At 47.3% G+C, this 26,099-nt stretch overlaps 1 protein-coding gene across 2 annotated transcripts in view; it reads left to right on the top strand.

The window, feature by feature from the left end:
- The window catches only part of LOC118381187 (lipopolysaccharide-responsive and beige-like anchor protein), a 223,833-nt gene that overhangs the window by 133,662 nt on the left and 64,072 nt on the right, over positions 1 to 26,099 (top strand). For both annotated transcript variants that reach the window (XM_052513987.1, XM_052513989.1), the window contains one exon: positions 17,431 to 17,598. In XM_052513987.1, coding sequence (XP_052369947.1) covers positions 17,431 to 17,598 — 168 coding nt within the window. The remainder of the gene's footprint in view (positions 1 to 17,430; positions 17,599 to 26,099) is intronic.

Raw genomic sequence — 26,099 nt, 5'->3', positions numbered from 1 at the left:
AGCTGTGTGTCAGACTGTTTTTTTCTTCCGATCAGACATTTTGAAGTGATGTTTGCTTTGCTGATCGTATCGTGCCCCTGGCATATTTATAGCGCTCCCCCCTACACAGAGGTGTCATCAGGGCTGTGGGAAGTGTCAGAAGGAAGGGTGTGTGTGTGTGTGTGTGTGTGTGTGTGTGTGTGTGTGTGTGTGTGTGTGTGTGTGTGTGTGTGTGTGTGTGTTTCCCACACGCCACCCTATCAGGCTGCTCTGCTCCTCTGGTATGACCACCGGCTACACGGGGTCAAAGTTCACCCATGTTTACATTCGCCTCTCATCCCCACAACTCTCTCTCACAATACAACCAGCCGGGGACACCCGTAATGCTCACTCCCTCTCTCTCTCCCAGAACACCTAGAGGGACCGCTGTGAGAGTTGAGGTTAGCCGCTAATACCGCTAACTGCTAACAGCATAGTTCCTGAGTTAATGAGTGAGAGCACCGAGTTAGCCTAACGTAGCGTTAGCTTAGCGCTGATCCATCCAACTGGCATGGGAGTCTGTGAGGCTACAGTATAACATTACAAGGCCTGCAGCAGGGTGGGAACGAGCTACAGCGTCTGGTCAACGTCAGCCAGCGCTCTCTGAAGGGATATTGTCATATGCGAGGGCAGACATGTTTACTGTGTGCTCTGTGTTTTACGAGCTCTAACCCCTCCTTCTCCTGCTCTCTCCTCCTCCTCTTCAGTGATGTAATGGAGGAGGCTGAGGCTGAGGGAGCCTGAGAAATGGCATGATCTATGGCCGCTGACACACTCACTCGCTAATGCTGTCTCTCTCCCTCTTGCTTCCTCTCTCTCTCTCTCTCTCTCCCATCCTCTCTATCTATCTCTCTCTCCCATTATCTCTCTCTCTCTCTCTCTCTCTCTCCCCTTCTCCCTTCCCTTCTCTCTCTCCCTTCCCTTCTCTCTCTCCCTTCCCTTCTCTCTCTCCCCTTCCTTCCTTCTCTCTCATCCCTTCCTTCCTTCTCTCATCCCTATCTCTCTCTCCCTTCCTCTCTCTTGCTCTCCTTTCTCTCCTCTCTCTCTCTCTCTCTTCCTCTCTCTCTCTCTTCCTCTCTCTCTCTTCTCTCTCTCTCTTCTCTCTCTCTCTTCCCCTCTCTCTCTCCTCTCTCTCCTTCTCTCTCTCTCTCTTCCCCACTCTCTCTCTCTTCCCCCTCTCTCTCTCTTCCCCTCTCTCTCTCTTCCTCTCTCTCTCTCTTCCCCTCTCTCTCTCTTCCCTCTCTCTCTCTCTTCCTCTTCTCTCTCTTCTCTCTTTCTCTCTCTCTCCCCCTCTCTCTCTCTCTTCCCCTCTTTCTCTCTCTTCCCTCTTCTCTTTCTCTCTTCTCCCTCTCTTCTCTCTCTCTCTCCTCTTTCTCTCTCTCTCCCTCTCTTCTCTCTCTCTTCCCCTCTTCTCTCTCTCTCTCTCTCTCTCTCTCTCTCTCTCTCTCTCTCTCTCTCTCTCTCTCTCTCAGCCCATGCATGGCCTGGCAGGAGGCTTTTCTGCAGCACTGCAGTTTTTGGCTTTCTTTCTCTTCTCTCCGTCCCCCTCCTCCTCCTTACCCTCACTAATATTCCATCTCTTCCTCTCTCTCTCTCTCTCTCTCTCTCTCTCGCTCTCTCGCTCTCTCGCTCTCTGGGTGTTTGAGGTGGATTGTGGGACAGGTGGCATCTTTACCCCGCTTCGTCCCAGTCAAGCATGCAGGAATTAATGCCCCCCCCACCACCACGCACACTGACCCTCATCTACACTCAGGTCTGCATTTCAAAGACGTGGCATTTGACAAGGACGTCAAGTTTAGGTCATCCATCACACAGGGCTCAATGACCCCCAATATCAGCTCCCCTTCCTCCTCTACAGACATCAATCCCCCAGTCGTCTCTATTCACTATGCTCTCATCTCAGGTCAGCTCATCTCGTTTTCTCATCACAAACCACCTTCCTGCCTGATGTGGAAGGTCATCACAACTTTATTAACACTGAAGCAGCTTAACAGAAGTCATGTTTAAAGGTGCAACGATTCATTTCATTTCAATATCTCTAGTTGCACCTGACAAACCGCTAGTGATCTACAGTGAGATTCGATGGAGGAAATTCAACTGAGAGAACCTCAAATAATTATAATTTCGAATGAAATCTGCACGAAAATCTTAAATTAGGTCATGTTTATTTTATTCACTGTGTAAAGATATTGATAGCATTGATAATTGGTTATGTGCCCTGGAGGTCTAGTCTCTCTATATAATTAACTTGAAGGTTTATTTTCCATGTGAAGTGAACACAGCTGTTTGCCGGTAATGGACATCCGGTAGTGGTTCTTCCGTTCATACAGTCGGCTCGCTTTACTCTCTCTATCCTTTAGTCTATTCAATGGCACGTCCTGTAGGACTCCAAACGATTTACATCAGGGGATAAGTGTAAAAACTATCCCAGCTCAAGAGGCTTTAGATTGGGGTAGAACTTCAAATCTAGCCTGGGGCTTCTGTTTTTGGGAAGGCCCAAATAACATACTTTTTCAGATTTGTTAGTTGGAGTGTACGGATTCTCTTTTCACCATTTACTGATTTAAAAATAATAATAACATCCAGCACTTTAGATGTCCGTGTGACGTCGTTTCCTATTTATACTTCCACCACCAAAACACATACTAACAGTACAGTAAGTGCTCCTCTCTTTATTCTATATATATTTATTATTACGTGGTCCCCTCACCCACGTGTCGTTCACCTGAATGAATGAACCCCTCCGGCAGACATAAAGGGGCTTTTGAGTACAAGTTACTCACCTCCATAATATATTTTAATCATCTAAGCAACTTCAATCTGTAACCCAACACATCAACTACGTTACCCAGAAAGAGAGCACTCTGAGTGGACACGGAACATGACTGTCAGACCCCCGAACTAAACACTCCAGTCTGCTCCACAGTCATTTGAGACAGCCTCATATCCAAACAATTCCCCATCCAGTAAGTTCTGCCACTAACTCCAACTAATGGTACTGTACATGTATGTCTGTCCCTGGGATACGCCTGGAGTGTTTACTGAGCTTTTATTCATCTGTTACTCACATACTTGTGAGTGTGTTAGCTTGTTAGCCTTTTTCTAGGTGAATGATGCTTGTCTCAGAACTGGAGCTTTTGGTCTGTTGATGAACCGTTTTACTCATCACCTGCTCTTCCTGCTTAGTTTGACCCTCGGTCTGGAGCTGTGATTGGTTGGGTGTGTTTGTTTGTGAAACTGAAACACAGTTGGTTAGTCCCAGGTAGTCTTGCGTTAATCTTCGTCAGACCCACTTCTGTGTATTTCGGCGTCTTTTAGAGGGCACTTGTCATTTTTCATATGGAAGTTGGGAACTGATGAAGTAGGCTGTCACGCAAAATTGGTGTGTCCCAGAGTTGACGTCTGTGTGGGCCATGTCAAAGCTTCATTGCATTGGTTAATTGAATCAGAACCATAGCACTTTCCCACAGCCTACTCTTTACTATGAATCATACATACCACTTTAGACTCGACCCACAGTCTACAGTACAGTACATGCCAGGCCTCCCTCCAGGTCTCTCCAAATACTCTGTGACATGTTTGTTTTGGGGAGATTTTACACAATCACAGCTCACTCTGCTTCTCGTCACCGGTCGAGCAGGATATTCACCCTGCTGTCTCATCTCGGGTTCCACTTAGACCAGCGAGACGTGTGTGTGTGTCAGGTTCCACTCAGCGCAGCGTTACAGTGTGTGTGTCTGCCTGATGACCTGTACCCAGAAGTCTCAGGGTTGTAAGCTGCGTGATTGGGGAGAGACTGAGGAAAAAGGTGTGTGTGCGTGTGCACGGGGGCGCGTGCTTGTCTGTGTGTGTGGGCGTTTTCCCAATGAGGGGCCACAGAGGCAGAGCTCAGAGCCTGGGCCCCCAGGATGGGAGAGGGGAACTGGGGCATGACGTAAGGAATGAGAGCCAAGGAGGCAGCAGCCGTGGAAGCTAACATTCCATTTCCTTTATTCACATACCTGCTGCAAACTGACGTCGGGCTCCTCGGCTACGGCGAGCTAATAGGTCCTTTAATCAGACGCCCGTCAAACGCAGCAAAACCAAACCCCAGATGAAAGGGAGCAGGAGATGCCTGGAAAGGAGGGGAGGGAGGGGAGATGGAGGGAGAGAGAGAGTTATTATTCTTTTGGAACTTTTGTGGTTGGGGGTGGAAATATTATATGGGTATGTATCATGGGGATTCCTGTTGTGGGCTGATTGTTTGATCTGATAGTGTTACTTAGCTGGGATCTGGAAGGGGGGTTCTTAGCTGGGATCTGAACTGTTGAATATTCTGTCTATATACAGTGTAGGTATCTGATTTGACTCTGCCCATTGTGTTGTGAGTAGATAGTTTCTGAGGAGTGTAGGAGAGCATAAGCCTGATGAATGTCCGCCCTAATCTAGTTGTAATCAATAGGGCTGTCACTCTGCCTGCACTGGACATGTGTGTTCGATCACACACATGCAAATGGGGGGATTGATTTGTTAAGTGACATTTTAACATTCTTACAGACAGGTTTCCTTAAATCCTTAAAAAGGTTAAAAAGGTTTTTTTTAGAGCCTGGTAAGTAAGAGGAAAGCATTCCGTGGCACCCCATTAAGAGCAGTGAAATCCACCCCTATAAAGTTCAATGTATGGACAATGTACAGGTAACTGCCAAAATAAAGGAAACACCAACATAGTGTCTTAATAGGGCGTTGTGTCACCACGAGCCAGAACAGCTTCAGTGCACCTTGGTATAGATTCTACAAGTGTCTGGGACTATTGGAGGGATGTGACACCATTCTTCCACAAGAAATTCCATAATTCTGTGTTTTGTTGAAGGTGGTGGAAAACGCTGTTTTAGGCACCGCTCCAGAATCTTGTGTTTATTTGGGTTGAGTTCTGGTGACTGAGACACACATATGTTTGTTTTACTATCCATGTGGGGACCAAACACTTGATTACCATTGAAATGAATATTTTCCCTAAACCTCACTTTTACAACCCTTAATCTAACCCTAACCTTAACCCCTAACTCTAATCTTAACTCCTAACCCTAACCTTAACCCCTAACTCTAATCTTAACTCCTAACCTTAACCCCTAACTCTAATCTTAACTCCTAACCCTAACCTTAACCCCTAACTCTAATCTTAACTCCTAACCTTAACCCCTAACTCTAATCTTAACTCCTAACCCTAACCTTAACCGCTAACTCTAATCTTAACTCCTAACCTTAACCCCTAACTCTAATCTTAACTCCTAACCCTAACCTTAACCCCTAACCCCTAACTCTAATCTTAACTCCTAACCCCAATTGTAACCTTAACCTAAAATATAACCACTAAGCATAAAATAGCCTTTCCCTTGTGGGGAATGGCGAAATATTCTCATTTTTCTTGTTTTACTATCCTTGTGAGGACTTCTGATCCTCGGGGGCTTCCGAGTGGCGCAGCAGTCTAAGCCACTGCATCTCAGTGCTAGAGGCGTCACTACAGACCCTGGTTCGATTTTGAGCTGTATCACAACCGGCCGTGACTGGGAGTCCCATAGGGCGGCGCACAATTGGCCCAGCGTTGTCCGGGTTAGGGTTTTGCCGGGGTAGGCAAAATTTGTTCTGAACTGACTTGCCTAGTTATATAAAGGTTAAATTAAGGATAGTCAAACCAAACACACACACACACACCCTTTAAACCCTCTATGGTCATTTAAGACCTCTCTTTCAAAGTCACTGACATCTCTTCTTCTAGCCAGGGTAGCCAAAATAACAGGCAACTGGGTATTTTATACATGACCCTAAGCATGATGTTAATTGCTGAAATTAACTCAGAAACCACACCTGTGTGGAAGCACCTCACCTGCTTTCATTATACTTTGTATCCCTCATTTACTCAAGTGTTTCCATTATTTTGGCAGTTACTTGTAGTTCACTGGTTGGTGGTCAGTCCCACTGTCCTAGTTTTACCACTCTTAGCTTATTCTGGACTGTAGGTAGGAAGAGATGTGTCTGTCTCTAATGAGAAAGATGTTACATTGTTACTTTGCTATCTGTTACATGTCTTGGTAAATATTGTGTTTTTATCATTTAATAATATTTCAAAATGATTAAATTCATTTGGGAGAGTTAAAGGTCGAACGGCGGCTGAACCTGGTCTCTCCCTCTGGACGTCTGTCAACGGGAAGGCTGCAGTCATATCCCAGAGCTCCCACAATTCCATGCGGCAGGCAGCTGTGAGCGGCTCACACACGGCCCAGCTCAGCAGCACAGGAAGTCTGGCAGCTATTGGCTGACCCGACCCGGACCAAAACACAGTCGCAACCAGTCGGCACACACTATTAGTCAAGTTTTTTTTTGGCCAGAGCAGGTCACCCCCGAACACATGCACGCACACACACAGGTCACCCCTGAGCCCGTGCCGTCACTGTGTATATGAAGGTAGCCCGCTCCCCTCTCTGTAACATCAGACAGCCGTAGAGGAAACGTGAGCATGGCGTGCCGTCACTGTGTATATGAAGGTAGCCCCGCTCCCCTCTCTGTAACATCAGACAGCCGTAGAGGAAACGTGAGCATGGCGTGCTGTCACTGTGTATATGAAGGTAGCCCCGCTCCCCTCTCTGTAACATCAGACAGCCGTAGAGGAAACGTGAGCATGGCGTGCCGTCACTGTGTATATGAAGGTAGCCCGCTCCCCTCTCTGTAACATCAGACAGCCGTAGAGGAAACGTGAGCATGGCGTGCCGTCACTGTGTATATGAAGGTAGCCCCGCTCCCCTCTCTGTAACATCAGACAGCCGTAGAGGAAACGTGAGCATGGCGTGCCGTCACTGTGTATATGAAGGTAGCCCGCTCCCCTCTCTGTAACATCAGACAGCCGTAGAGGAAACGTGAGCATGGCGTGCCGTCACTGTGTATATGAAGGTAGCCCCGCTCCCCTCTCTGTAACATCAGACAGCCGTAGAGGAAACGTGAGCATGGCGTGCCGTCACTGTGTATATGAAGGTAGCCCGCTCCCCTCTCTGTAACATCAGACAGCCGTAGAGGAAACGTGAGCATGGCGTGCCGTCACTGTGTATATGAAGGTAGCCCGCTCCCCTCTCTGTAACATCAGACAGCCGTAGAGGAAACGTGAGCATGGCGTGCCGTCACTGTGTATATGAAGGTAGCCCGCTCCCCTCTCTGTAACATCAGACAGCCGTAGAGGAAACGTGAGCATGGCGTGCCGTCACTGTTACCAAATCCTGTGTTTTCATTGGAACCAACATCACAACCCAGACAGAGGAACTTGAGGAATATAGGATCGCTAAAATGAGAGCCGGGTGAAATTACACCCCACTTTTCTCCCCCTAGAAATCTATTCATAGAATGTTTTGTGTCATTTAGAGACAGATAAAAATATATATACACTGCTCAAAAAAATAAAGGGAACACTTAAACAACTCAATGTAACTCCAAGTCAATCACACTTCTGTGAAATCAAACTGTCCACTTAGGAAGCAACACTGATTGAATAAATGTCACATGCTGTTGTGCAAATGGAATAGACAACAGGTGGAAATTATAGGCAATTAGCAAGACACCCCCAATAAAGGAGTGGTTCTGCAGGTGGTGACCACAGACCACTTCTCAGTTCCTATGCTTCCTGGCTGATGTTTTGGTCACTTTTGAATGCTGGCGGTGCTTTCACTCTAGTGGTAGCATGAGACGGAGTCTACAACCCACACAAGTGGCTCAGGTAGTGCAGCTCATCCAGGATGGCACATCAATGCGAGCTGTGGCAAGAAGGTTTGCTGTGTCTGTCAGCGTAGTGTCCAGAGCATGGAGGCGCTACCAGGAGACAGGCCAGTACATCAGGAGACGTGGAGGAGGCCGTAGGAGGGCAACAACCCAGCAGCAGGACCGCTACCTCCGCCTTTGTGCAAGGAGGAGCAGGAGGAGCACTGCCAGAGCCCTGCAAAATGACCTCCAGCAGGCCACAAATGTGCATGTGTCTACTCAAACGGTCAGAAACAGACTCCATGAGGGTGGAATGAGGGCCCGACGTCCACAGGTGGGGATTGGCAAATTCGTCACTGGCGCCCTGTGCTCTTCACAGATGAAAGCAGGTTCACATTGAGCACATGTGACAGTCTGGAGATGCCGTGGAGAACGTTCTGCTGCCTGCAACTTCCTCCAGCATGACCGGTTTGGCGGTGGGTCATTCATGGTGTGGGGTGGCATTTCTTTGGGGGGCCGCACAGCCCTCCATGTGCTCGCCAGAGGAAGCCTGACTGCCATTAGGTACCGAGATGAGATCCTCAGACCCCTTGTGAGACCATATGGTGGTGCGGTTGGCTCTGGGTTCCTCCTAATGCAAGACAATGCTAGACATCATGTGGCTGGAGTGTGTCAGCAGTTAATGCAAGAGGAAAGCATTGATGCTATGGACTGGCCCGCCCGTTCCCAAGACCTGAATCCAATTGAGCACATCTGAGACATGTCTCGCTCCATCCACCACAGACTGTCCAGGAGTTGGCGGATGCTTTAGTCCAGGTCTGGGAGGAGATCCCTCAGGAGACCATCCGCCACCTCATCAGGAGCAGGCCCAGGCGTTGTAGGGAGGTCATACAGGCACGTGGAGGCCACACACACTACTGAGCCTTATTTTGACTTGTTTTAAGGACATTACATCAAAGTTGGATCAGCCTGTAGTGTGGTTTTCCACTTTCATTTTGAGTGTGACTCCAAATCCAGACCTCCATGGGTTGATAAATTTGATTTCTATTGATAATTTTTGTGTGATTTTGTTGTTAGCACATTCAACTATGTAAAGAAAAAAGTATTTAATAAGAATATTTCATTCATTCGGATCTAGGATGTGTTATTTTAGTGTTCCCTTAATTTTTTTTTTGAGCAGTGTATATTCTTGGTAATAATTCACTCCTATAAAAATGTGAAATGTCTGGCATTTGAAGCTTTACACATGACTAGGCGACAAACAACTCTCAGTTGGCAACAATGGGATCTCTAAACCTTTGACGATACACAGCAGTTGGTGATAGAAAGCTCCTGATAACAGTAGTGTAGTGATAGAAACCTCCTGATAACGGTAGTGTAGTGATAGAAACCTCCTGATAACAGTAGTGTAGTGATAGAAACCTCCTGATAACGATAGTGTAGTGATAGAAACCTCCTGATAACGATAGTGTAGTGATAGAAACCTCCTGATAACAGTAGTGTAGTGATAGAAACCTCCTGATAACGATAGTGTAGTGATAGAAACCTCCTGATAACAGTAGTGTAGTGATAGAAACCTCCTGATAACGATAGTGTAGTGATAGAAACCTCCTGATAACAGTAGTGTAGTGATAGAAACCTCCTGATAACGATAGTGTAGTGATAGAAACCTCCTGATAACAGTAGTGTAGTGATAGAAACCTCCTGATAACGATAGTGTAGTGATAGAAACCTCCTGATAACGATAGTGTAGTGATAGAAACCTCCTGATAACAGTAGTGTAGTGATAGAAACCTCCTGATAACGATAGTGTAGTGATAGAAACCTCCTGATAACAGTAGTGTAGTGATAGAAACCTCCTGATAACAGTAGTTTAGTGATAGAAACCTCCTGATAACAGTAGTGATAGAAACCTCCTGATAACAGTAGTGTAGTGATAGAAACCTCCTGATAACAGTAGTGTAGTGATAGAAACCTCCTGATAACGATAGTGTAGTGATAGAAACCTCCTGATAACAGTAGTGTGGTGATAGAAACCTCCTGATAACAGTAGTGTGGTGATAGAAACCTCCTGATAACAGTAGTGTAGTGATAGAAACCTCCTGATAACAGTAGTGTAGTGATAGAAACCTCCTGATAACAGTAGTGTAGTGATAGAAACCTCCTGATAACAGTAGTGTAGTGATAGAAACCTCCTGATAACAGTAGTGTAGTGATAGAAACCTCCTGATAACAGTAGTGTAGTGATAGAAACCTCCTGATAACAGTAGTGTAGTGATAGAAACCTCCTGATAACAGTAGTGTAGTGATAGAAACCTCCTGATAACAGTAGTGATAGAAACCTCCTGATAACAGTAGTGTAGTGATAGAAACCTCCTGATAACAGTAGTGATAGAAACCTCCTGATAACAGTAGTGATAGAAACCTCCTGATAACAGTAGTGTAGTGATAGAAACCTCCTGATAACAGTAGTGATAGAAACCTCCTGATAACAGTAGTGTAGTGATAGAAACCTCCTGATAACGGTAGTGTAGTGATAGAAACCTCCTGATAACAGTAGTGATAGAAACCTCCTGATAACAGTAGTGATAGAAACCTCCTGATAACAGTAGTGTAGTGATAGAAACCTCCTGATAACAGTAGTGTAGTGATAGAAACCTCCTGATAACAGTAGTGTAGTGATAGAAACCTCCTGATAACAGTAGTGATAGAAACCTCCTGATAACAGTAGTGTAGTGATAGAAACCTCCTGATAACAGTAGTGATAGAAACCTCCTGATAACAGTAGTGATAGAAACCTCCTGATAACAGTAGTGTAGTGATAGAAACCTCCTGATAACAGTAGTGATAGAAACCTCCTGATAACAGTAGTGTAGTGATAGAAACCTCCTGATAACAGTAGTTTAGTGATAGAAACCTCCTGATAACAGTAGTGATAGAAACCTCCTGATAACAGTAGTGTAGTGATAGAAACCTCCTGATAACAGTAGTGTAGTTATAGAAACCTCCTGATAACAGTAGTGTAGTGATAGAAACCTCCTGATAACAGTAGTGATAGAAACCTCCTGATAACAGTAGTGATAGAAACCTCCTGATAACAGTAGTGTAGTGATAGAAACCTCCTGATAACAGTAGTGATAGAAACCTCCTGATAACAGTAGTGTAGTGATAGAAACATCCTGATAACAGTAGTGATAGAAATCTCCTGATAACAGTAGTGTAGTGATAGAAACCTCCTGATAACAGTAGTGTAGTGATAGAAACCTCCTGATAACAGTAGTGTAGTGATAGAAACCTCCTGATAACAGTAGTGTAGTGATAGAAACCTCCTGATAACAGTAGTGATAGAAACCTCCTGATAACAGTAGTGATAGAAACCTCCTGATAACAGTAGTGATAGAAACCTCCTGATAACAGTAGTGATAGAAACCTCCTGATAACAGTAGTGTAGTGATAGAAACCTCCTGATAACAGTAGTGATAGAAACCTCCTGATAACAGTAGTGTAGTGATAGAAACCTCCTGATAACAGTAGTGATAGAAACCTCCTGATAACAGTAGTGATAGAAACCTCCTGATAACAGTAGTGATAGAAACCTCCTGATAACAGTAGTGTAGTGATAGAAACCTCCTGATAACAGTAGTGATAGAAACCTCCTGATAACAGTAGTGTAGTGATAGAAACCTCCTGATAACAGTAGTGATAGTGATAGAAACCTCCTGATAACAGTAGTGTAGTGATAGAAACCTCCTGATAACAGTAGTGATAGAAACCTCCTGATAACAGTAGTGATAGAAACCTCCTGATAACAGTAGTGATAGAAACCTCCTGATAACAGTAGTGATAGAAACCTCCTGATAACAGTAGTGTGGTGATAGAAACCTCCTGATAACAGTAGTGATAGTGATAGAAACCTCCTGATAACAGTAGTGTGGTGATAGAAACCTCCTGATAACAGTAGTGATAGTGATAGAAACCTCCTGATAACAGTAGTGTAGTGATAGAAACCTCCTGATAACAGTAGTGATAGAAACCTCCTGATAACAGTAGTGATAGAAACCTCCTGATAACAGTAGTGATAGAAACCTCCTGATAACGGTAGTGTAGTGATAGAAACCTCCTGATAACAGTAGTGATAGTGATAGAAACCTCCTGATAACAGTAGTGTAGTGATAGAAACCTCCTGATAACAGTAGTGATAGAAACCTCCTGATAACAGTAGTGATAGAAACCTCCTGATAACAGTAGTGATAGAAACCTCCTGATAACAGTAGTGATAGAAACCTCCTGATAACAGTAGTGATATAAACCTCCTGATAACAGTAGTGTGGTGATAGAAACCTCCTGATAACAGTAGTGTAGTGATAGAAACATCCTGATAACAGTAGTGTAGTGATAGAAACCTCCTGATAACAGTAGTGATAGAAACCTCCTGATAACAGTAGTGATAGAAACCTCCTGATAACGGTAGTGTAGTGATAGAAACCTCCTGATAACAGTAGTGATAGAAACCTCCTGATAACAGTAGTGTAGTGATAGAAACCTCCTGATAACAGTAGTGATAGAAACCTCCTGATAACAGTAGTGTAGTGATAGAAACATCCTGATAACGGTAGTGTAGTGATAGAAACCTCCTGATAACAGTAGTGATAGAAACCTCCTGATAACAGTAGTGATAGAAACATCCTGATAACAGTAGTGTAGTGATAGAAACCTCCTGTTAACGGTAGTGTAGTGATAGAAACATCCTGATAACGATAGTGTAGTGATAGAAACCTCCTGTTAACGGTAATGTAGTGATGGAAACCTCCTGATAACGATAGTGTCGTGATAGAAACCTCTTGATAACAGTAGTGTAGTGATATTTCGGTGCCATCCACCCCCTGCCAGGCATTTACATAAAGGAATGCTAAATTATTCATTAATTATCAGAGGATTCCCGGTGGAACAGGATGAAACAGACAGTGGCTGCTAATTGGCCCATCAATAACCCTGCTGCCTGCTGGATCTCCCTTAGTGGATCTGGATCTCTCCTCAGGAATCTGGCTCTCTAGTCTACACAACACTTCTGGCTCTCTCTTGTCTAGACAACACTTCTGGCTCTCTCTAGTCTACACAACACTTCTGTCTATCTCTAGTCTACACAAGACTTCTGGCTCCCTCTCGTCTACACAAGACTTCTGGCTCTCTCTCGTCTACACAAGACTTCTGGCTCTCTAGTCTACGCAAGACTTCTGGCTCTCTCTAGTCTACGCAACACTTCTGGCTCTCTCTAGTCTACGCAACACTTCTGGCTCTCTCTAGTCTACACAAGACTTCTGGCTCTCTCTAGTCTACACAAGACTTCTGGCTCTCTCTAGTCTACGCAACACTTCTGGCTCTCTCTAGTCTACGCAACACTTCTGGCCCCCTCTAGTCTACGCAACACTTCTGGCTCTCTCTAGTCTACGCAACACTTCTGGCTCTCTCTAGTCTACACAAGACTTCTGGCTCTCTCTAGTCTACACAAGACTTCTGGCTCTCTCTAGTCTACACAAGACTTCTGGCTCTCTCTCGTCTACACAAGACTTCTGGCTCTCTCTAGTCTACACAACACTTCTGGCTCTCTAGTCTACGCAAGACTTCTGGCTCTCTCTAGTCTACACAACACTTCTGGCTCTCTCTAGTCTACACAACACTTCTGGCTCTCTCTAGTCTACACAACACTTCTGGCTCTCTCTAGTCTACACAACACTTCTGGCTCTCTCTAGTCTACACAACACTTCTGGCTCTCTCTAGTCTACACAACACTTCTGGCTCTCTCTAGTCTACACAACACTTCTGGCTCTGACAAAGAATGTTTTTTAGATGAAGGCTTGGTGGCTGAAAGATCTTTATCTTAACGAAGAAGGGTTTTTAATATAATACTTTTAGCAAAAATGGTCATCTTTAATTTACTATCTGTAGAAACTACGAGAATATAAAGGTTCAGAAACGTTGTCAAACATCACAGCACAGTTGATAATATATGGCAAAGGGGGGTTGAGGGCAGCTGAAGGATGGGATTAAAATCAAACAAAAGAGAACTATTGTGAAATACACTGTCCCCCCGCCACACACACTATTGTTTTTAAAATAAAAAATAAATTAAAGAGATGGTTCTCCCACAACCGTTTTGCTTGTTGATCAAACATGTCTGGGAGAACACAGGGTAGAATTGCCAATGGGCCTCTCTTTTAGCAGCACAGACTGAGAGGCTTTGAAGACACACCACAGAGCTAGTTCACTATACCTCCGCAGGCATTACCAAACGCTCCCTGAATCACTGATGAGAGAGGGGATTTCAAGGCACTACCAAACGATTGCATCTCAGTCAGAGACAGACACACACACAATACTATTCCCCTCTCCCTTTCCCCAAATGCTAATCCATAAAGGCGGGCCTCTGGAGAGGGTGCTGTAATAACACAGGCTGTTCTTTGTTTCCCTGCCGTGATTGACAGGAGATTGCAGCACGCATTAAATGGCCATCAGACTCTGCATTAGTTTAGAAACAGAGGGAGCAGGGCCCCGTCAAAGGTCAGGCCTAGCGCATAATGAACTGCTCTCTCTCTGTCACACACACACCGGTCCCCCATCGGCCCCCAGTCATCTTGTCATTAAGAGGCCTGTCCTGGATTCTAATAGACATGTAGCCCTAATAAAATGAATCACTCTCTGACACAGAGCTTTGAACGTATTAACATAAGTGTGTTTATGTCGGAGGAAATGCAGACGAGAAGCCTGGACAATGCACCTCTGTTCCAGGGGTGCTCTGTTCCAGGGGTGCTCTGTTCCTGGGGTGCTCTGTTCCAGGGGTGCTCTGTTCCAGGGGTGCTCTGTTCCAGGGGTGCTCTGTTCCAGGGGTGCTCTGTTCCAGGGGTGCTCTGTTCCAGGGGTGCTCTGTTCCTGGGGTGCTCTGTTCCAGGGGTGCTCTGTTCCAGGGGTGCTCTGTTCCAGGGGTGCTCTGTTCCAGGGGTGCTCTGTTCCAGGGGTGCTCTGTTCCAGGGGTGCTCTGTTCCAGGGGTGCTCTGTTCCTGGGGTGCTCTGTTCCAGGGGTGCTCTGTTCCAGGGGTGCTCTGTTCCAGGGGTGCTCTGTTCCAGGGGTGCTCTGTTCCAGGGGTGCTCTGTTCCAGGGGTGCTCTGTTCCTGGGGTGCTCTGTTCCAGGGTGCTCTGTTCCAGGGGTGCTCTGTTCCTGGGGTGCTCTGTTCCTGGGGTGCTCTGTTCCTGGGGTGCTCTGTTCCAGGGGTGCTCTGTTCCAGGGTGCTCTGTTCCATGGGTGCTCTGTTCCAGGGGTGCTCTGTTCCAGGGGTGCTCTGTTCCAGGGGTGCTCTGTTCCAGGGGTGCTCTGTTCCTGGGGTGCTCTGTTCCAGGGGTGCTCTGTTCCAGGGGTGCTCTGTTTGGTCTTATTGTTAATAATTACTCCCAAAACATTGATATTCTCTCATATATTATTGTGTTTTAAAGGGGGAAAATAATTGCGCTTTCTGTGGCTACTAATTTCACCATGTTTCCAGGTTGCCAAACTTGAATTGCGGAAGTATAATTGTTGAACATTTACAAAAAGAACCATGACGTATAATAACCATAAACCTATTCACACAATTTGTTGTGCACTTATATAACAAATGTTCCCAGTCCTCATTTAAATAGTGTTCTTCCTCCACTACACTTCCCAGCTTGCATCCCAATGTTGGTACTTTATTTCCTAGTTAGTGCACTCATTTTGACCCGGGCCCATAGGGCGATATATGTATATAGTGAACATGGTTACATTTAGGACGCAGATCCAGTTCCACATTAAAACCCAGAGACCTTTCAATGCTCTGCCGCCCCAGGGCCTTTTCTCTCTCTCTTTGACACCGACCAATTTATTGATGTTGTTTCCACGGCTCATAAAGTCATTATACAAGAGCTTTCACAGTTTACCATCAGGCTGAGGCTCGATCACCCCGTCAGGCGGAGATGGCAGACAGACAGTAGACATCTAGCTGTTTGCTTTCTCTTTTTCTCGCTCACCTCCTCTCTCTCTCTGTCTGAATCTTGTTCTTTCCCCATTTCTTTCTTTCTCTCTCTCGCACTCTCTCTCGCTCTCTCTCTCTCTCTCTCGCGCTCTCTCTCTCGCGCTCTCTCTCTCTCGCTCTCTCTCGCGCTCGCTCTCGCTCTCGCTCTCTCTCGCTCTCTCTCGCGCTCTCTCTCGCGCTCTCTCTCTCTCTCTCTCTCGCGCTCTCTCTCTCTCTCTCTCTCTCTCATGCTCTCTCTCTCATGCTCTCTCTCTCTCTCTCTCTCTCTCTCTCTCTCGCTCTCGCTCTCTCTCGCGCTCTCTCTCTCTCTCTCTCTCGCGCTCTCTCTCTCTCTCTCTCTCGCGCTCTCTCTCTCTCTCTCTGCCGTTCCTCCCTGATTGAAAGTTATAATTAAGAGAGTGAGAGAGAATTAGAAGGAAAATTAGCTGTCAGAAAGTCACATTTAAGTGAGTGATGGGCCAGCCCCGGCTGTAAACATTTAAATGATATAAATTGCCATTTAAGTGTACCGGTTTAATGTTTTGTCACAGAATTAATGTGCCACAAGGCAGCAATGACAATCAAGGCCTCCTCATTCTAATTTGAAACGCGTTTAGAAGCCTTTGTTGTTGCCGTGCCGACAGCTTTTCCAGAAATTAACACAATTGCTGTTTTTATGACAAACCATAAATGTTTTCCCTTCTTTGCCAGCTAATGAGTAGAAAAACAGCTTGTATCTCAATGTTATGGTGAGACAGAGACATTCCAAAGCACCGCTATATACATTATCTCGTCTCGTCGTCCCACGAAAGGGGAAGAAGAGTCCAAAATGAGTCCCCAACGTCCTACTAGAACGGAGTGTTCTCATGTTTCATGTTTTCACACGATTAGCATTGGAGCATTTTCTTCATTATGCAGATGATAGTCAGTGCTGCTATCTGCTATTGAAATGACTTTGAACAAGTTCTGCTTTGAGTTGCAGATTTTTGTGGGGGTTGGGGGAGTGGAGTAAGCGTTCTGGAATTACAACAATTAGTGGCGAACATAATTTGCAGTCTTGCAGTTTAGCAGGTCTACTGTATCTGCTCATAATGCTTCAGTAGACCTGTATAAATAATAATTTGACTTTGTCTAATACCCTCTTGGTTCTCTGGCTTATGAGTGACATCAACTTCAATCAATTATTTGCAAGGATTCCCTACCTCCTATTATTGATATAATCTTGGGATCCTCTTGTACCACTCTATCTATCCAAATCCCCTCTAACCATGAGTCCTCGCTGCCTCACTCTGCTCAATAACCCTTTCATTTAGCCCAATCCCCTCTAACCATGAGTCCTCGCTGCCTCACTCTGCTCAATAACCCTTTCATTTAGCCCAATCCCCTCTAACCATGAGTCCTCGCTGCCTCACTCTGCTCAATAACCCTTTCATTTAGCCCAATCCCCTCTAACCATGAGTCCTCGCTGCCTCACTCTGCTCAATAACCCTTTCATTTAGCCCAATCCCCTCTAACCATGAGTCCTCGCTGCCTCACATCTGCTCAATAACCCTTTCATTTAGCCCAATCCCCTCTAACCATGAGTCCTCGCTCCCTCACTCTGCTCAATAACCCTTTAATTTAGCCCAATCCCCTCTAACCATGGCTCCTCCTCTCCTCCTGTCTTCCCAGGCTCTGGAGAGTGAGTTTGTGTCGTGCCAGCTGCACCAGTGGATCGACCTGATCTTTGGCTACAAGCAGCAGGGTCCTGAGGCCACCAGGTCTCTCAACGTCTTCTACTACCTGACCTATGAAGGGACCATCAACCTCAGCTCCATCACCGACCCCATGCTCAGAGAGGTGATGTAACACACACACACACACACACACAGAGTTGACGTGATGTTTTTCTGCGTATTATTTGTTATAATATAATATCTTTTCCATCTCTAAAATCCCCTGCTGGACATGAATTACTCCACAGTATCACACAGAATCATTACAGCTCTTAACTTGGATGTTGAATCCAATTCAATTAAAGTCCATCAGCAAAAGGTATTATTGGTGTTCCATTCAACAGCAGGGCTGTGTGGTAAGTAAGTACTATTCAGTCAAGTTGAGTTGCTGAACCCAGCAGTCTTTCATCTCCAGGACTGGGATCCCACTGAAAGCTATATGAAGTGCTCCACTTTAAAGTCTGAGAAAGCCCTTAAAAATCAGGAGTGTGTATGTGTTTTTCTCGCTCTACTTTCATTCATTATTCATCCTCCCTTCACTTTGAACCAACAGGCAGGCAGCCTCTCCCTCTCTCCCCACAGCAGCAACACGGTACACCAATATAGCAATAAACCACGGCTAGCCCACTAGCTTACAGCGCTAACTCTCTCATTGACACACTAACAAATCTGGGGCAGGCGAACAGGGTGCTGACCCCACAACTAGAGTGTGACTTCTCGTCTAAAACGGTGCCACTGAAGTGTAACTCAGGGTGCCAGAATGGCAGCCAGCCACTGAGACAGCCTCTTCTGGCCCAGAGTGCACTGTGTGTGTACTGTGTAAACTCTAGTGCCGGGACCATACCAGTATGGTGATACTCGTTAGTATGGAAAAAGCGGATTGAACTGGTTTAGAAATCAGCTCTAATGTTGGAAACAAACATCATGATGTCATCCAGAGTCGCATGTATTTATTTTCTAAGCTGTAGTACAATATGTTACATACAGCAGGTTTTTAAAGGACCAAAGAGTTTGGTTTGCTTCATTTTTTGGGGGAAAAAAGAACCTGATACCGGCTACCGTCCTGGCTCTAATAACCTCCAGAGATAACACAGTGTACCCTAAACACAACGAGAGCTGGTCAACATAACCTCTTACATAATGCAATATGTATTTCATTGAAGACACTCTGAAGCCCCAAACAAATATCCTAATTGCTCTGATATCACAATTACTTGTGTTGAATATCATTTCATGACACTATTATGACGTTCAGTTGGAATAAAGTGTATACATTTGAAATGAACAACATTTCCCGTTCACCAACCAAAAACCAACCTCCCTCAGATCTTTTACTATCCGAGTCCTGGCCAGAAAATCACCATCTTGACATCGGCGTTCAACAAGGACACAGTAGGGCGATAGTAGTCGTCATTTCCAGCAGTACACTCACCGTGGAACCGTGTTAGAGGTGATTAGTGTCCGTGGGTGTTCAGCTGAAGGTCAAAGTGACTCAACTGTTCCGTTAGCTAGCTCTGGGACGTTTTGCTCAGGCTAATGTACAAGAGGACCCATCTTCAGAGTCAAAATCAAATCAAATCAAATTGTATTTGTCACATACACATGGTTAGCAGATGTTAATGCGAGTGTAGCGAAATGCTTGTGCTTCTAGTTCCGACAATGCAGTGATAACCAACGAGTAATCTAACTAACAATTCCAAAACTACTGTCTTATACACAGTGTAAGGGGATAAAGAATATGTACATAAGGATATATGAATGAGTGATGGTACAGAGCAGCATACAGTAGATGGTATCGAGTACAGTATATACATATGAGATGAGTATGTAGACAAAGTAAACAAAGTGGCATAGTTAAAGTGGCTAGTGATACATGTATTACATAAGGATGCAGTCGATGATGTAGAGTACAGTATATACGTATGCATATGAGATGAATAATGTAGGGTAAGTAACATTATATAAGGTAGCATTGTTTAAAGTGGCTAGTGATATATTTACATCATTTCCCATCAATTCCCATTATTAAAGTGGCTGGAGTTGGGTCAGTGTCAATGACAGTGTGTTGGCAGCAGCCACTCAATGTTAGTGGTGGCTGTTTAACAGTCTGAGTCACCCTCTTCATTCAATTCCCAGCTGACGTTTATAAAGGCGTGTGATGTTTGAAACTTGCTGGGCATAGGTCACCTATATACTTGCCCATACTAAAATGTTATGGCATATAGGCATGTGATTATGTGGGGCCACTGGCAAGGCCAATCTTCTTCAGGGGCGCTGGTCCGTATCTGATGAAGTCTCTATATTCTGTACATTTAAAGACAGAGGAAGACCCCTCTGCAGCGAGGCTACGGTCATGTGATTTACTCAACCACTCGACAAGCTGCATCTGGATGGAAAACATGCTGTTTTTATGCAAATAAACGCATCACAGTAACCGCATAACCGCACTTCGTTTTGAATGAAGGGAAATGAATAACCGAGGATGTCCTTGGCGTGTTGTCTGGTTTGTGGGGGTTGTGCGACAACTCGAGGCAGGTTCCTGTTTGCGTGGGTATGTTTAATTTATACTTGTATTATGTGAAAGCTGTAAAATGCAGACTGTTCCCGTCTGTGTATTGTCACTGGTGTGCGACGGCCGTGAGATTTTCCATAATCACAGACAAAGACAAGAGAGGAGACAGAGAGAGAGAGAGAGAGAGAGAGAGAGAGAGAGAGAGAGAGAGAGAGAGAGAGAGAGAGAGAGAGAGAGAGAGAGAGAGAGAGAGAGAGAGGGCAAGAGAGAGAGGGGCAGAGAGAGGGCAGAGAGAGGGGCAGAGAGAGAGAGAGAGAGAGAGAGAGAGAGAGAGAGAGAGAGAGAGAGAGAGAGAGAGAGAGAGAGAGAGAGAGAGAGAGAGAGAGGGCAAGAGAGAGGGAGAGAGAGAGGGCAAGAGAGAGAGAGAGGCAGGGAGAAGAGAGAGAGGGCAGGAGAGAGAGAGAGAGAGAGAGAGAGAGAGGGCAAGAGAGAGAGAGAGAGGAGAGGGCAGAGAGAGAGAGAGAGAGAGAGGGCAGGAGAGAGAGAGGAGAGAGAGCAGGAGAGAGAGGAGAGAGAGAGGCAGGAGAGGGCAGGAGAGAGAGAGGGCAGGAGAGGGCAGGAGAGAGAGGAGGGCAGGAGAGAGAGAGAGAGAGGGCAGGAGAGAGAGAGGGCAGGAGAGAGAGAGAGAGAGAGGGAGGGCAGGAGAGAGAGAGAGAGAGGGAGAGAGAGAGAGGAGAGAGAGAGGGCAGGAGAGAGAGGGCAGGAGAGAGAGGGCAGGAGAGAGAGAGGGGGCAGGAGAGAGAGAGAGAGAGAGGGAGAGAGAGAGAGAGAGAGAGAGAGAGAGAGAGAGGAGAGAGAGAGAGAGAGAGAGAGAGGAGAGAGAGAGAGAGAGAGAGAGAGAGAGGGCAGGAGAGAGAGAGAGGGCAGGAGAGAGAGAGAGGGAATACAGAAGAGAGAGGGAGGGCAGGAGAGAGAGGGAGGGCAGGAGAGAGAGCAATAGAAATAGAAGCGGAACCCCTGTACCAGTACTCTCTGTCCCGGTGCAGTAAAAAGTGGTAGTCTTAATGTGGCATTAGTCAACACAGAGAATAGGAAGTGGAAGAAGAGAGCTGATGTTGTCTCCTGATGGAGGGAGAGCATGACCAGGAAGCAGTCCCCGTCTGGGAAAACACTGCAACGGTCTCCGCAGCTTTCCCTAATCTGCCTTGAGACATTCCAAACGCTCAGCGAGAACCCACCCCTCCTCTACCCCATTCCACCCTACCATGGCTTGGCCTGTGTAGACTGTAGGCCTCTGGGGCAGGGAGCCTCTCTTCCAGCTGTCCCTCCCTACCCTTTCCCTCACTACCCTTTCCCTCACTACCCTGTCCCTCACTACCCTGTCCCTCACTACCCTGTCCCTCACTACCCTGTCCCTCACTACCCTTTCCCTCACTACCCTTTCCCTCCCTACCCTTTCCCTCCCTACCCTGTCCCTCCCTACCCTGACCCTCCCTACCCTGTCCCTCTCTCTCCTGGCTCTCTCTCATGTCTCTCTCTCCTGTCCCTCTCTCTCCTGTCCCTCTCTCTACTGTGCCTCCCCACCCTGTCCCTCCCTACCCTGTCCCTTTCTCTCCTGTCCCTCCCTACACTGTCCCTCTCTCTCCTGTCCCTCCCTACCCTGTCCCTCACTACCCTCTCCCCTCTCTCTCCTGTCCCTCTCTCTCCTTTCCCTCACTACCCTGTCCCTCACTACCCTGTCCCTCACTACCCTGTCCCTCACTACCCTGTCCCTCCCTTGGCGCTACTCCCCTCCATTCCATCCTCCACCCCCCTTGGCCCCTGGCCCTGACATGGCCCAGACTAGCAACCCATTTCCGCCTCCTCCACAGGCCTGCTTCCTCACAAACACTGAGGGGCTGAGTCTGGCTACGGCTCGGGGCTGGAGACGCACTGCTGGTGTATTTGACTAAGTAAAACTAACGCCGGGGTTCAGTCGGGTGTGTGGAGAAACCTCCCCAGCTGATTGGACACAGGGAGGGGGGAGGAGGGTGTGTGGAGAAACCTCCCCAGCTGATTGGACACGGGGAGGGGGGAGGAGGGTGTGTGGAGAAACCTCCCCAGCTGATTGGACACGGGGAGGAGGGTGACAACAAACTCTTTCTTAGACTCACTCACTTTCCTCCCTCTCTTCAAACACACACAAACACACACCATATACACACACACACACACACACACACACACACACACACACACACACACACACACACACACACACACACACACACACACACACACACACACACACACACACACACACACACACACACTTTATCTGCTCTCTCTCTCTGATGGCACCATGCTGTTCGGGGGTGTGGATTTATTCATTCTCCTGATCAACAGAGCAGCTCCAAGGTAAATAGTGGGTGTCAGAGATCCAATTTACCGTCCGGTTGTATTAACCATGCACCAGGCTCCTGGCCATGCCTGGGTAATGGGCCTCTAGCAGGGGAAATGACCGACCACAGCCCCCCTCTCCCCACTGGTCCTGGTAATGAATCTGCATGGGTAGGTGGTGGGCTCAAGCACATCTGGATGGGAATGAGGTGATAAATCAGTGTTTGCCCTCGGTGCCCGCCATGCGATGCTCCAGTCACTGAGCATGAAGGGCAGCTGAATGGCAGGGGATGAGGAGGAGGAGGTACAGAGGTACGGAGCGTGTTCTGTTGTCCTCTATAGAGGCCATAGGGAGAGACCATACTGTACACACAGTCCAGTTCACCATCTGATGGAAGTGGTCTGTACCATCGTATACTAATACAAGAGATTTTATCAGATTTTTGGTTGTCAAAATGTGATATCGGAGAATTGTTTATATTTATATATGTATATATATATAAATATATATATATATATATATATATATATATATATATATATATATATATATATATATATGTACGGTATAATATAGGGATATATATGGTAAAACTCTTGCCAAATGTATTTTGGATGAACACGACAGACCACAGCTAATTACACCAGCACAGATGTTCATAGTGGTCCTGACGGACTACCCCTCACACCCCAGGCTCACACACTTTGATCAATCACCTCCATTTAATCCTCCTGCTGGTCCTGTGCCAAGCTACTAGGCTAGCTAGAGCTAGCGCCTGCAAACATCACTCACATTCACGCCGCGGACAAATACTGAAAGGGGTTCTTATTGTGTGTCATCAACATTTCTATGCAAATCTGAAATCGTCTTGTAAAAGTCCTCTTTAGTTCCCCTTCATCAAACAGTGATGCTGTGAAGACATTGGGTTAGCTTGCTAGCGCTTATCGCCATCTTGCCCTGACTCCCATTCCAGTGACGTAATGACTTGGGCTTTTCCTAGAACCCCTACATGCATTCTCTGGTATTTCAAGATCCTCTTAGTGACTGTAGGGCTGTGTCCCAAATGGCACCCTATTCTCAAATGGCACCCTATACAGTGCACTCCTTTTGACCAGACCCCTATTTGTACTCTGGTCAGAAGTCACTACATAGAGAAGTGGAAGTCATTTCAGATCAGATCTATACTCTAGCCTCTGCCTGCCATCCTACCTTCCAGCTTTTGTGGAGGATCCCAGTGTAGTAAAAAAAAGATGGTTCCTAATCTCTAACAGGTATGAGAAAATCTCCCGGCCTAGACTCAAGGTCTCCACCGACGCCAGTTGATATGTGAGCGTCAGAAAACCCATGGCTTTGGTTCCCTCTCTCTCTCTCCCTCCCTCTCTCTCTCTCCCAGTCTGTCTCCCTGCCTCTTACCTCCCCCTTCCCCGCACCCTCTCTTTCCTTCTCTCTCCCTCCCTCCCTCTCGCTCTCTCCCAGTCTGTCTCCCTGCCTCTTACCTCCCCCTTCCCCGCACCCTCTCTTTCCTTCTCTCTCCCTCCCTCTCTCTCCCTCCCTCCCTCTCCCTCTCTCTCCCAGTCTGTCTCCCTGCCTCTTACCTCTCCCTTCCCCGCTCCCTCTCTTTCCCTCTCTCTCCCTCCCTCTCTCTCCCTCCCTCTCCCTCTCTCCCAGTCTGTCTCCCTACCTCTTACCTCCCCCTTCCCCGCTCCCTCTCTTTCCCTCTCTCTCCCTCCCTCTCTCTCCCTCCCTCTCCCTCTCTCCCAGTCTGTCTCCCTGCCTCTTACCTCCCCCTTCCCCGCACCCTCTCTTTCCTTCTCTCTCCCTCCCTCTCTCTCCCTCCCTCCCAGTCTGTCTCCCTGCCTCTTACCTCCCCCTTCCCCGCACCCTCTCTTTCCTTCTCTCTCCCTCCCTCTCTCTCCCTCCCTCTCTCTCCCTCCCTCCCAGTCTGTCTCCCTGCCTCTTACCTCCCCCTTCCCCGCACCCTCTCTTTCCCTCTCTCTCCCTCCCTCTCTCTCCCTCCCTCTCTCTCCCTCCCTCTCTCTCCCTCCCTCCCAGTCTGTCTCCCTGCCTCTTACCTCCCCCTTCCCCGCACCCTCTCTTTCCTTCTCTCTCCCTCTCTCTCTCTCCCTCCCTCTCTCTCTCTCCCAGTCTGTCTCCCTGCCTCTTACCTCCCCCTTCCCCGCACCCTCTCTTTCCTTCTCTCTCCCTCCCTCTCTCTCCCTCCCTCCCAGTCTGTCTCCCTGCCTCTTACCTCCCCCTTCCCCGCACCCTCTCACCTCCCCCTTCCCCGCACCCTCTCTTTCCTTCTCTCTCCCTCCCTCCCTCTCGCTCTCTCCCAGTCTGTCTCCCTGCCTCTTACCTCCCCCTTCCCCGCACCCTCTCTTTCCTTCTCTCTCCCTCCCTCTCTCTCCCTCCCTCCCTCTCGCTCTCTCCCAGTCTGTCTCCCTGCCTCTTACCTCCCCCTTCCCCGCTCCCTCTCTTTCCTTCTCTCTCCCTCCCTCTCTCTCCCTCCCTCTCTCTCCCTCCCTCCCAGTCTGTCTCCCTGCCTCTTACCTCCCCCTTCCCCGCTCCCTCTCTTTCCTTCTCTCTCCCTCCCTCTCTCTCCCTCCCTCTCTCTCTCTCTCTCCCAGTCTGTCTCCCTGCCTCTTACCTCCCCCTTCCCCGCTCCCTCTCTTTCCCTCTCTCTCCCTCTCTCTCCCTCTCTCTCTCCCTCCCTCTCCCTCCCTCTCTCTCTCTCCCTCCCTCTCCCTCTCTCTCTCCCCGTCTGTCTCCCTGCCTCTTACCTCCCCCTTCCCCGCACCCTCTCTTTCCTTCTCTCTCCCTCCCTCTCTCTCCCTCCCTCCCTCTCGCTCTCTCCCAGTCTGTCTCCCTGCCTCTTACCTCCCCCTTCCCCGCACCCTCTCTTTCCTTCTCTCTCCCTTTCTCTCCCCCACCCTTCTTTTCTCTGCCACTCAAGCTTTGATCCCCCACCCCTCTCACAGCTGAGGAGAACAATGGGATCTGTCCCTCCCTCTTTATTTAGTGTAAATCCACTCCTGGGACCATTAGACTGGGCCATCGATTACAAACAGATGATCTAGTGTGTGTCCCAAATAGTACCCTCTTCCCTACATAGGGCCCTGGTCAAAAAAAGTGCACTACATAGGAAATAGGGTGCCATTTCACATGAATCCCATGTATTAGTATACAGTAAGTATAGTCTGAGTCTATGGGCTTAACTGAGGCTTAAACTCTCTTTTTCTTTCTCTCTCTCTCTCTCTCGTCTCTCTCTCTCTAGTCTCTCTCTCTCTCTCTAGTCTCTCTCTCTCTCTAGTCTCTCTCTCTCTCTAGTCTCTCTCTCTCTCTAGTCTCTCTCTCTCTCTATAGTCTCTCTCTCTCTCTATAGTCTCTCTCTCTCTCTCTATAGTCTCTCTCTAGTCTCTCTCCCTCTCTCTCTATACTCTCTCTCTCTATAGTCTCTCTCTCTTGTCTCTCTATTCTCTCTCTCTAGTCTCTCTCCCTCTCTCTCTAGTCTCTCTCTCTATAGTCTCTCCCTCTAGTCTCTCTCTCTCTAGTCTCTGGTTAGTTTCAGACAATAGGGATAAGCAGTGCCGTTCACAGCAACGTTTTCTCATGGAAATCCCATCTGCAGTCAGTACAGGCCTTCTCAATGAGATCACTCCCAGAGTCCAGGCCAACCCCCGGCTCAGACTCAACCACTGCAGTCTCACATAGTACTCTGCTCTTCTCCACACTC

The sequence above is a fragment of the Oncorhynchus keta genome, unplaced genomic scaffold, assembly GCF_023373465.1.
Source record: "Oncorhynchus keta strain PuntledgeMale-10-30-2019 unplaced genomic scaffold, Oket_V2 Un_scaffold_14865_pilon_pilon, whole genome shotgun sequence".
NCBI lineage: Eukaryota > Metazoa > Chordata > Actinopteri > Salmoniformes > Salmonidae > Oncorhynchus > Oncorhynchus keta.
This window is presented reverse-complemented; position numbering and strand designations above follow the sequence as displayed.